Source organism: Carica papaya, chromosome 3 (genome assembly GCF_054855325.1).
Source record: "Carica papaya isolate Zhongbai chromosome 3, ASM5485532v1, whole genome shotgun sequence".
In the NCBI taxonomy this organism is placed as follows: domain Eukaryota; kingdom Viridiplantae; phylum Streptophyta; class Magnoliopsida; order Brassicales; family Caricaceae; genus Carica; species Carica papaya.
In genome coordinates this window covers 7,252,388-7,265,322 of record NC_142311.1, presented here as the reverse complement: position 1 = coordinate 7,265,322, position 12,935 = coordinate 7,252,388, and the positions used below count along the sequence as shown (strand labels likewise).

The 12,935-nt window shown below is 30.1% G+C and overlaps 2 protein-coding genes across 3 annotated transcripts; one reads left to right on the top strand and one right to left on the bottom strand.

The window, feature by feature from the left end:
• Positions 1-68: 68 nt before the first annotated feature.
• Positions 69-2,342, bottom strand: LOC110813957 (Pectin lyase-like superfamily protein). The gene is made up of 5 exons (XM_022041247.2): positions 2,140-2,342; positions 1,865-2,024; positions 933-1,145; positions 587-834; positions 69-348 (listed from the first exon to the last, which is right to left on the bottom strand). Exons 1-5 carry the CDS (start codon positions 2,340-2,342, stop codon positions 189-191), a joined length of 984 nt encoding a protein of 327 aa, XP_021896939.1. The 3' UTR covers positions 69-188.
• Positions 2,343-8,527: 6,185 nt separating this feature from the next.
• On the top strand, positions 8,528-11,219 carry FMA (basic helix-loop-helix (bHLH) DNA-binding superfamily protein). Of its 2 annotated transcripts, XM_088215393.1 has the most exons (5): positions 8,529-8,709; positions 8,855-9,023; positions 9,135-9,929; positions 10,450-10,878; positions 11,016-11,219. In XM_088215393.1, the coding sequence occupies exons 2-5, from the start codon at positions 9,000-9,002 to the stop codon at positions 11,103-11,105; spliced, it is 1,338 nt and encodes a 445-aa protein (XP_088071519.1). In that variant the 5' UTR covers positions 8,529-8,709; positions 8,855-8,999; the 3' UTR covers positions 11,106-11,219. The 2 variants fall into 2 exon arrangements, with proteins under 2 accessions (XP_021896890.2, XP_088071519.1); XM_022041198.2 differs by having other exon boundaries at positions 8,528-8,709; positions 8,855-9,929.
• Positions 11,220-12,935: the final 1,716 nt, after the last annotated feature.

Here is a 12,935-nt window from a genome sequence, read left to right as displayed (position 1 = left end):
GCTTCTTGTCACTTTACCCTTCATTAGATTAGTTTATATAATTAAGGCTGTAAGTGATTTTGGAAAGTAAATGAGATAAAGAAGATCATGGATTTAATCCAAGTGTTGTATAGTAGTAAATGTTATTTGGACATAATAACATTTCTTAATTGTCAATCTATCTGGTCAAGTCCATTCCCAAATCAATTTTAGTAGGGTTGGCGCTTAAGCCAGCCCTCTTTGTCGATGTAACTGATCCTTGTTAGCTGCTGCACGGTCTGAGGATTAAGCTTCTTTTCCCACCTAACTCGCCTTGAAGTGTCTGAACCAGATCCGAAACAACCATTCTCTGCAAAGGTTACCTGGCCTCTGTCAATTCAACCAAAGTATTGGTTACAAGACTAAAACGACAAAAGTTGGCAGTTCAACGAAATAAAACTGTGTTAGATTGTTCACAGAGAGAATTTATTCTTGAGAAAAATGGAGGGTTTATAATGAAGATATGATGAAAAATGAAAATCAGTAGCGGAACTAGGACTCTTCATAAATATTTGGTGTTGAAAATAAAATCAATCTGAAATTGGATCTTATTTGGGAAACGACTTACTCATGTCCAGCGAAGTGCCAAGCATCCCATCCTCTAGGATCTATAACACTGGTTAAATCTGATTTGTAGAAAATGACCCTAGCGTACTGTCTCCATGGTCTTCCCAAGAAATTGTTGCCAGTGCCAGTTATAACACAATATTTGAATACGAACCCAGTCTGATCATTAGGGTTAGTTCTTCCTTGTGCTGTGATAAATCCTGAAACTCCAGGCCCTAATGCGTTTCCATTTGTATTGATAACACAACTCTGAAACACAAACCCACTGGTTATATTCTCAATTATATGTATATTAATGGTTATGTGTATGTATAGATATATACATATATATATGTATGTGCTTGTACCTCATAAATGGATTGAGCACTACCAAAAATAAAATCAACAGCACCCTGAATGGTGCAACGATAAAAATAGTGACGACCTTGCTCATCCCACAAAGTGTCCTGCACACCTGAGAATTTACATCTATAGAAAGCAGATTTATCCCCTGCTATCAATGCCGCCACTGCTGGTACTCTTGGATTCTTGTTTGTCCCTCCCGGATTGTTATATGAATTCTGTTCCAATATAATCCAAGTATTTTGTTAGACACCATTTCAAACATAAAATCATCACTCCCTTTTTCTTTTTTTGTGGACTTGTATGAGCTTTCCAACAATCAGTTTACTGGCCCAAAAAGAATAACGTACCAATCCCACATCGGTAATTTAAGCTATATTTTAACTCTTTATTAAAACGACTACGTTTCATGCGTGCAACTTCCGGGGGTGTGGGTTTTGGAAATTGTGACGTGCTTTGATTAAACCCTAAACCGACTCTCGCTAGTAGAGAGTTTTTCTGCAAGGGTCTTTTTCCCGTGTTTCCCCGTGTGGTTAAAAAGAAACATGTGCCCCGCACGTGCGATTTCCAACGTGGACCGTACGACCTACGGGAGGTGAGCGGTGCCGCCTACACGCGACACGTGTCTCGCTGCCCGACAATGCTCTCACCTCTCGAGCACCCTTCTTTTAACCTTTTCTTATTCAATTTTTTTTACCACTGAAGTAAATTTAAAAAAACAATAAGAAATTAAATTTAAAGTATACTTAAAAAATAATAAAATAAATAATACTTCTCGAGTCACTAAATTACTAATCAAACTCATGTGGGAAGGCTCACTATATTAAAAAATAATAATAATAACATTTAATTACAATATGAATTTTAAAAATTACTTCAACAGTAAAAAATTGAGCCGAACATTTAAATAATAAAAAAGTAAAAACAATAAAGTTACCATAAAATGGATGCTTTTGACAACAATATTATCTGCCATGGAAGTAAAAGTAGGGCTCTGTGCAATCGACTGATGATCGTCCCAAGCCACAATAGTTCTCTTTCTCCCTTGTCCTTTCATAACTACGTATGGTTTATCGTAAGGAATCTTAACCTTCTCCCTACACACACATGCATTCACAATATTACCCATCTCAAAAACATATATATATATATATATATATATATATACACACACACATATATTTATATAGTATATAATAATAATACCAGTACCTGTACGTTCCAGTCTTGACAAGAATGATAACCCACTTCTTATTATTTGATGGAACAGAATCAATGGCGGCTTGTATTGTTGTAAAATCACCATGTCCTTTTTGATCAACTCTAATCACTCTCTGTCCTTCTACTCCAATATTCAAAATCACCAATTGAATTATACATAAAATGCAAATACAGTATTCAACCAAAACCCTCATTTCTTTGTTAAAGATGAACAGAAAGTCGTTAGCTTTAAATAAAATCATAATTGATTAATACTTAGAATCCTGTATATGTGTATTACAAATCCAGCATTAACTCTAAATAGCGTATCAAATTAGGAAATAAATAGTTTTTGTAATGGTGTTTTTTAAGAAAATTTAATTGGGTCAATCGAAATTTTCATGGGTATATTTTACATGTGATTTGTTTCCTTTGAACATATATTTTTTTTATATGGAGAAATTTTCATTTTCTTGTTTTCATTTTCCAACGAAATTTTAGTTTATTAATGGAATTTTTGCAATTGATTTTTATTATATTATTAATAGAAATCTTATATAATTTCTCTTTTAATAAGATTATGCTTTCTTATTGTACAATTAATTTTAAAAATTAAATTGAGAGAGAGAGAGAGAGAAAAAAAAAAATTGCATTAAGGGTTCTGCTGTTCTTATCAGATTATTAATACGAGAAACGACTTCAAATATTCTTAATTTCCAAAACAACAGAAAACATGCATCGAGGAAATTTCGTTCACTAATTTGTAATTGTAAGTAGAGGGAATTTTCTTCCTCGATCTCTCATTCATCGAATACCTACTGAATTTCGATCAAAGGGATTTGAGCCGCTACACAAGTTTTATACATGCACAAATATGTATGAAGTTATTTTGCTTTAAGAGTAGTATTAGACCTACAAAACCCAGTTATAAACTTATATGAGCTAATATAGATAAATAGTCCACATCAAGCGAACAACTTTGTGCATTTAGTATTTAATTTCTCTATGTTTTTCTCAAATGGGTTTGTGATAAATATGCAGGATGAAGAAATTCCTAATTTGTAAAATTGGTATACGTTTGATTTTTAGTATTTTTTTTTTATTATTAGTAAATTTATAAATTATTCAATAAATTTTACTATTAAATACATTTTTAAGTAATTATGAAAAAAGAAATATTATACCATATTACTGTATATTCACAAAATAATTTCTATAACGTCATTCTTGCGAAATTATTTTATTTTTTTGTTTTAATGGTAATGAAATCTATTATGTAATTATATAAAATTATTTCCTACAATTGAATAATGAATAGGCACTAATAATGCTTTTCTATTCATAACATGTTGATACGCTAACTATATAAAAACTTCCCATAAGGTTTTTTACAAATGGCTTTAGATGGAATATTGAATATCGAATGTCTCAATTTTAATGAATTGATTCTCTAACATTCTTTAAACCTATAAAATCACATCATCCTAAGTACTTTTTTTGTATAATCATATGCATAATAATTTTTTTTAATTAAAATGAGAAAATAAAAATTAAATATGACCACATAATATCACAAATAGGTTATCGGGTAATTGATTAACACCTGTGTTGCCAACTCGACGCAGTTAATTCCATTTGGATATCCCATATCATTAGATCGAGACCATATTCTTGGCCAATCAATAATAAAAATATTTTACATACAAAGAGTCAGACTTCAATAATTAAAAAAAAAAAAAATTCTACTCTTTTATTTCGTATACGTTTCAAACCCTTCAAAACATTTGAATCTACTAAATTATAGTTAATTAATTTCTAAATTTTAACATAAAATATATGACTTATTATTCTCATTGACATCGGATAAGTTCGTCAGTCGATATTTATCTTCGATCCTCTTTTGATGATTTTTTTTTTTAAACCATTCTGTTGATATGATTTTATATTCAAATTCTAAACATCTTGATGAATTTATTCATGTACGTAAATTATTTTGAGTCATATGCTCGGTATATCATTGATAAATAAATTTTTAATTAAATTAACAGACCAAAACTTGTGATATGTTACACTTTTGAAGTCTCGGGGTCACATTAATATATAAAAATAATAATTGGAACGCATGTAGCCGCCCATGGATGGTGGCATTTTCTTACTCTTGGAAAGTCGTACACACGTGAAAACAAGAATAAAAAAATTTAACTGGATTTACATATATAAATGCAATACGTGTATATATACATCGGCAGTTACAAGTATTAATTTCTGAATTGTATTTTATTTGAAAAAAATCTTCTAAAAAATTACAATTTGTAATTAGACAATCAAATCACATGACCTATTAATGCAAAAGTTTTTTTATTTTTATTAAAAAAAAAAAAAAAGAACGGTGCTCACAAGATACAAGTGATTTTTGGTAACCAAATTTTTGCCTTCATGGCATGTTATAACTTGACCACTTCTTTTTCTTTTCTTTTCTTTTATTATTAATTTTTGCAGTTATCCCCAAAAATAAAGATAATATAATTAAATTCAAATATATCACTTTGGTAATAATTCATACACTTTTTTTATATTAAAAAAAAAATTAAAATTAACTAACACTGTCATACAGCAGAACTAATAAGTTAAATTAAGAGTTGTTTATATCATCACTTTGAAAAATATTCTATTTTTCGTGATCTTGTTAATTACTATCGTAAAATTTTGAAGGTAAATATAAAATTTAGCACCAAAATTTATAGATTAAGTTATTGAAAAATTATAATAATATAATGATTTAAAAGTTACAAGATCGAACCTTATTAAGAATTTCGAACTTATTATGATGTTTGATTAAATGGATTTAAAAACTTAGTTTATTAATGTTTTGATTGTAATAAACAAATCGGTTATCTCTCAACGATCTTATTTGCATTTTTGGATGAAAAATTCAATCTATCTTTTTTTTAATTGAAAAAAAAAATTAGCAATACATAAACATTTCATTTGAGCTCAGTCCAATTCTAACAGTTTAATACAATATCACCATCTTAAACTAATTCACTTATGTATTGGAATTTTAAAATCAATGCAATACATAACCAAAATATCTTTAGTGGCTGAAAATTTAAAAATTCAAAGCTCCCATAAGTTGGACATCCTGTCCAAATTATGCAATCTACCGAAAGCTTATGATGTATATATTATGAATGAATTGGTTTAGTTGTTGAAAATTAGCCAATAAAAAGTATAAGATGGTCGAAAACCACCCTATTGCTATTTAGTTTGCAGTCTCTTATAATTCTAGGTTTTCAAAATTCATGTAAATCTTAGTGTTTATGTAAAACTTATGAAGTGTAGATCATAAATAATATAGTTCAGTGGCTAAAATTTGGCCCAAAAAATAGAAAACATAGTTGAAATCTCGATTTTAGTCTATTCACGTTTTCTTTGCAATCATCGACTTCAAAATTCATAATTTTCTCAATTTTAATCCAAATCATATAATTGAAATGTTTATGCAAATCTCAAGATTTATAGATTATAGATAAAATAGCTTGGTTATAAAAGATTGACCCAAAAAAAAATTAAAAGAAGATGGCCAAAAGACTATTGCCATAATAATTCTTTCATTCCTTGTATATATACATGTTTTTCGTTTGGATTCTCTGTTTAAATGTAATGTAATAAAGTTCTAGTTTAGAGTTTTAGAGACTTACATTCTTAGACCCATAATTCAATAATGATTACTTATTTTATGAAATAGCCCCACAAATTTTATGAAATAATAATATAATTTATTTTAGACCCGTAATTCAATAATAATTACTTATTTTATTAGGTTGGTTATCATAATAACTGTATAATAATTTTTTATTATCATATTCTGTAGTTTGAAGATTTAAACTTAGATAGAAAATTTGTTGATTCAAAATTTTAGAGGGAAGACATATCATGGCAATCCATATTACCAGGATTCTTGGTTAACGAGTACTAGACTTGATGTGAACATGGATAAACTCCTTGAAAGCACATAGTACAAGTGTGTTAGGGCAGTTAAGCACACCATTAGGCCTTAAAAAAAAGCATACTTCAAGTGCATTTTAATGGTAACTCTGGTAGTCAAGATTTTCAAATTTGATACTATTGTATTTAAATTTTACGTTATTGGTTTTGAGGTTTTGAAATTAGATTTAAAATAATTATATATTATATAAGAGAAAGAGAGAGAGAGACAGAGAGAGAGAAACTTGAAGAATAGATTGTACTGTGCTATTTCTATTGATTTAGTGTGTATTTATACATAATGGTCCTATTAGAATCTAAATAAAATTCAGCATAAAAATTGAGTTACAAACAATCTAAAGCAAATTGATTTTAACCTAAAGTATGCAATTTTTGTTTTTTCTCATCAGTTTAAAGTGTCGGGAAAACCATAGTTGTTAGCTGGTAAGAGTCCTTGCGCGCGCATGCGCATACATTGCGTTGTGCGGTGGAGGGACTCTTCCCCATGCACCTTGCGTATGTGTGTTGGAGAGATTCAACTCAAATTTTGTCTTATAAACGAAATGTGTCCTTTATAATAAATACATATATAATAAAAAATATGAAACCCTCCAATTTAGCTATAAGTGTTATCATTTCTAAGAAAAAAATAAAATGATAGTAATAAAATATTATATTGCTATAGTAATATTGTATCACTATATTATAATAACACAATATTACTATAGCAATACAATACCTATTACTATCATTTTAGTTTTTCTTGGAACAGGTGTTCCTTCATTTAGTCACAAATTAGAAGACTTTTTCAAGAAAAAATAAAACAACAGTAATACGATATTATATTGCTATAGTAACATAATTTTACTATAGCAATATAATATTGTATTATTATCATTTTTTTTTATAAATAATCAATTTAATGTGAAAGTTAATGCTTATTACAATTTAATTCTTAATATTTAGTAAATACAATAATAAAGATAATAGAGATGGTAGTAATAGTAATAGCATGATATTAACGTCAGTAGGAGAGGCAACATAACAATTATAATATTTTTATTAAGAAATACATGTAAGTTATAGTGTATTTATTAACTTCTTAAGGGATGAATAATACAACCAACCATAAGTTGAGTTGAGTAGTGTTTTATTATAACAATTAAAAATTATTTCTCAAACTCTTGTAGGGCAACTTATTTAATCTATTCTATCTATCATACCAAACATAATCTTTTCTTTAAATAAAAAGTACGAATAGTTCAATTAATCAATGTAGAAGAAACACAAGCATTAGAACTAGGTATTAAGATGAAATAAAGAACATAAACATCACAACCTCAAATTTACATCGAAAAGTTACATAACATAGATTCAAGAACCAACTAGAATAAATAGCTTTCTTAACTAAGGTCCTTGGATAAAAATTGGCATGTTTGATATTCTTCATGTTCTTTAACTCATGTTACTTTGAGACATCTAGTGTAATATGATGGTAGTGGTTAGATACATCATATCCAATTATAACATATTATATGTACTAATTTTACTGTACATGTAAATGTTACGAGTTAGAATTTAGCTTTATAATATTGAGAAAACGTGCATTATAAGTTAACTGTGACCAACTTATAATGTCTAATTTAGTGAGGCTGAGAATTTAACTCATTAATATATTAATAGGTGTGTACTAATTAAATTTGATCAAGTTTTAGTGAGTTTATTATTTTAATAGAAAAAATATTTTATAATGATTAAATTTTTTTATTTGAAATAATTATAGTATATTAAAAATTCGATATTAGTATATACATAATATATATGTCATTTCTTGACTCTACCAAAGCTTAATTGGTCTATTTTTCTTCTCACACAAGCATGCATGCATACTTTATATATACTAGAGTTTTGATATAACTTGAAAATTTTCCATACTCATGTATGCAGCTTTTCGTTGAAAATTAATTAAAGTTTATAAAAACAGTAATTAATTAGATATATGGTCTTCATATTCTTTAAATTTTGTTATTGAAGTAATAGAAGCAAATTAGAAATCCATTAGAAAAGCTTCTTTCAAAATTTAAAAGAACAAAAAAAAAAGGAAGTAAATTAAAAATGTTGCATGGTGAGAAATTGAATGATGTAAATTTTGAAAAAGTCCAAAGTTTCAAATGATAAAATGTTCGAGTGTTTAATTAGGTTCATGAAAAGAGTGGTAAAAAGCAAAGGGCAGAGCGTAGCAGCTTGTGACATCCATTAATAAACATGGTGAAAGTGAGGTGACGTCTTGAGGTGCACATTAATCCACTCAGGCTCCTCTCTCTCTTTCTGGTGATCTGGAGTCAAACCAAGAGACCTGCAGGCATGGACCCATTATATATATACATATGCGTGTGTGTGTGTATATACATATGTATATATATAAGACACAACTCACTTTCCCATCACACATATTTTTAGTCCCACAAATATCATCAACCCCATTTTTGATGGTGGTACCCCATATGCCTCTGTTCTTGACTTTATCATTTCCAGATTACGATCTTGTCTTCTTTTGTTCTCTCTCTCTCTCTCTCTCTCTCACTTTCCTATCTGGTTAGTCATGCTACCCTTAATTTGCCAATAACTGTTTATATATCTTATTTACCTGTTATTAACAATATCATTTCATCAATTAATTTTTACCATATGGGTTTGAATTCTACAAGGCTTCATAATTATTCCTGACTACTGTTTTCAGGTTCTGATTCCATGCCGAAAAATTCATTGCCAGTTTCTCTTCATATATGGAAGTGATGAGCTGATCAAGAGTATTCTTCCATTAAAGTAGCTCACACACACACACACATATATATATACAGACACACACACATATATATATAAGAATGGAGAAGGAAGAAACCTACTCGGTACAACTTTGCTTATTGTCTCCACTGCTGTTTGCATGTTTTTTTTTTGTTGACAGATCTTTTCATCTCACCATCTTGTTTTGTTTCTCCAAACCTCATAATTTTTCGCAGGCCAGTTTTACAGGCCTTGTAGATTACTCTCTAGATCACAACAACCAGCAACTCCACCACCATCATCATCATCATCAACAACAACAGTTCATAAAGCCGCAAATAATCGGGGAAACATCTGGTGATCATAACGACGGCGGAATGATTGATTATATGCTGATGAACAATCTCCATACACAACAACAACAACAACAACAACAACAACAACAGCAACAATTATCTCATGGGTTTTGTACTTCGATTTCTTTCGATAAACTAAGCTTCGCTGATGTGATGCAGTTTGCAGATTTTGGACCCAAGTTAGGGTTGAGTCCAACCAAGGTCCCTGAAGAAGAAACTGGGATTGACCCAGTTTACTTCCTCAAGTTTCCAGTCTTGAACGATAAGTTAGAAAATCATCAGTTGTTAATGGCGGCTGGCCCATCTGGAGGAGATACTGAAGAGAATAAGTTTAAAGGAGCGGGAAGTACTGGAAATAGGGCAGGAGTAGTGCTGTTACCCCATGAAGATAACAAAGAAGGTAGAGAAGATCAGGAGGAAGAAGCTAGGGTCTCTAAGAAAAATTCGGTGCAACAACTCCAGTTTCTTGGAGATCAAGATCATGATAATATCCAAAACAAGAACACTGTAAATGAAGGGAAGAATAAGAGAAAAAGACCAAGAACTATCAAGACGAGCGAGGAAGTTGAGAGCCAGAGAATGACTCATATAGCAGTTGAAAGAAATCGAAGGAAGCAGATGAATGAACATCTTCGTGTTTTAAGGTCTCTAATGCCAGGCTCTTACGTTCAAAGGGTATGCATATCCTTACTCACATATGCATATATATATATATATATGTGTGTGTACATTAAATCGATATATCTATTAATTAGATCATAGATAACACATTATAAAATAATAAAGTACGAGGAAAACACATGAGAACATAGTTCGACAGCTACAAAATAATTAAACAAAACAAATCAATCTTCTTCTTGTGATGAAGCGAAGAAAAGATTCAGATAGATTTGATGTGAGTTGCATTGGAAAATAAGAACAGACCAGCAAAATAGTTTAAATCACGTAAGAATTTTTGTATAATACTGAAGAGATTTTTCTGGATATTAATCAACAAACGGAAAGTGGCTATTTGTACACTTACACATAAACTGCACCTGCTAAAAATCAGTTCATAAATTCTACCACTATGTCCGCTACTTAACTAAGAGATACATGTCTAACAAATAGGAAAAGCCTAATCACAACTAACCAAACCAAGTAAAAGATACTTGACTGTAATTTTGAATCATTCTTCAACAAACTATAATTACAGGGAGATCAAGCATCGATTATTGGAGGAGCAATAGAGTTTGTGAGAGAACTAGAACAACTTCTCCAATGTCTAGAATCTCAGAAACGCAGAAGACTCCTTGGAGAAGCTCAAGTAAGACAAATGGGGGATTCGAGCTCCATGACCGGCGTCCAACAGCCGCCATTGATCTTCCCAGCTCCTTTACCTCAGCTCCCTACTGATCAAATCTTTGATGCTGGAATCCGGGAGGAGACGGCCGAAAACAAATCTTGCTTAGCAGATGTGGAGGTCAAAGTTTTAGGGTTTGATGCCATGATCAAGATCCTCTCAAGAAGAAGACCAGGCCAGTTAATTAAAATCATAGCAGCATTAGAGGATTTACAGCTCAACATCCTCCACACCAACATCACAACTATTGAACAAACCGTTCTCTATTCCTTTAATGTCAAGGTACATGTACATAGATATATATATATATATATACACCCGATAACTCTCCATATGCCTTTTACTGCTACATGGACTATTTGTATATATGTATAGTTTAAAATCTATATATATCAATGGTATATATAAATTATGTGCAGGTTGGAAGTGAAACGAGGTTTACAGCAGAAGATATAGCGAGCTCGGTTCAACAGATATTCAGTTTTATTCATGCAAACAGTGGAATGTGAAAGTGTAATTTTTTTCAGTTGATCGTTACACACATATATATATACATATTATTTATTAGATAAGATTATATCAATTATTTGTGTCAAGATAAGGCGATGATATTTTTTTCACTATATTGATTTGGTATCTTTTTTCTTTCTGTTGGGTTTGGATTGATGTACTGACATTTTTTTTTCTTGCAAAAACATATGTATAATAAGATAAATAAATACATGTCATATGTGACATTGTACAATTACAGCTCATATAAGTGGACATTAGTCATATTTATCAGTGAAATTAATTAATATTGTGAGACAATCTCATTGATGAATCAGTACTCTATGCTCTGACATTGATACATATAGAAACATACAGAAATTTTCCCGGAAAGACAATGATGCTGACTTGAAGGACCCATCTCTAATTTCATATATATACACATGCTAGACATAAATATTATACAGCCCATAATATATTATATATATTGAACATGTATACATGTATGTATATGACAGATCACTAGCTAGGGTGAAATGGACGAGGGAAAAGAGACATATATATACACACACACACATGAAAGGAGACAGGAGAAGATTTTCTTTGAATTACAACGAAATATTTGGAAGGTACAAACTGGAATAATGAGAAGAAAGTCAACGGAAGCTCGTACTTTGTTGACGTGGAATGACTTGGTCAGAATAGAAAATATAATTATTTGGTGGCATTATCAGGCTGGTGCCTTGGACATATAATTTTTATGGTGGGTCATAATTTGTTCTTCATTAAACTCGTCCTTATTACCTTCGTAGCACTTTTACATTCTCACCTTGACCACATTCTTCATCTAAAGATTGTTTTTTAAGCCCGCCCTGTTCATTTGAATCATTTTCTCAAAGTCTACAAATCGCATTAATTGTTTTAGCATTTTATGATGATATATGTACACATTAGTCCAGAAAGGTTAATAGCATGAGAAAGTGATGGAAAGAAATGAAAAGCTATATATATATATATATATGTATGTATGAAGAAGGAGAGATAAATCAGGTTACCAAGAAGCCTCTATTACCTTCGCTAATAGTGCCCATAATGATGTTATCGGAATAACCTTCTGCATATCATATTTTGAAGCAAAAGTTTAAATTTCTTGTTGGTAACTCGAAAAACATTATATATATATATATATAATCTTTCAATAAGATGAATTCAAATAAAAATTTATTTAGATCATTAGATCTATTGGTAGACTTTAATTGTTTGATGGTTAAACTAAAATGAGATTTTTTTTATAGTAAAATCTTATTCTAAGCAAATGATCATCTTAATTAAGTTAGCAAAGTAAAAATACCAAGTTCATGTCGAGCAACCATGAGAATATCAATATAAATGTTTAAGAACTAACAGTTTTAATTATATTTTTGAAAGAAAATTTTTTCACTCGTTATAATATTGTTTAAATATAAATTGGTTAACAGATATTTAGGGAGCTCTACTAAGATAAGGTCAAGTACAAAATCTTAATTATAACGAATACGATAACTACGAGCATATCTTACTTATTTTAGTTCAAAATTAGATATTTTTGTCACTTAAAAAGAGAATAGCATAAAGAGAAAATTAAGATAAAGGTGAAACTACCAGAAGAACTTTGTACAAATATCACTAAGCTCCCCCAAAGTACACAAATATTTTCGCATAACACATTTTTATATATCCCAATAGTTGATTTTCAGATCATTATTCATAAATGATTTTAAAAGATAAATAAATTTTATCCTGAGGACATTGCAAAGAAAGTTAACAAGCTTTTATTAAACAAGTATGATATCCCAATGGACATCAAACAT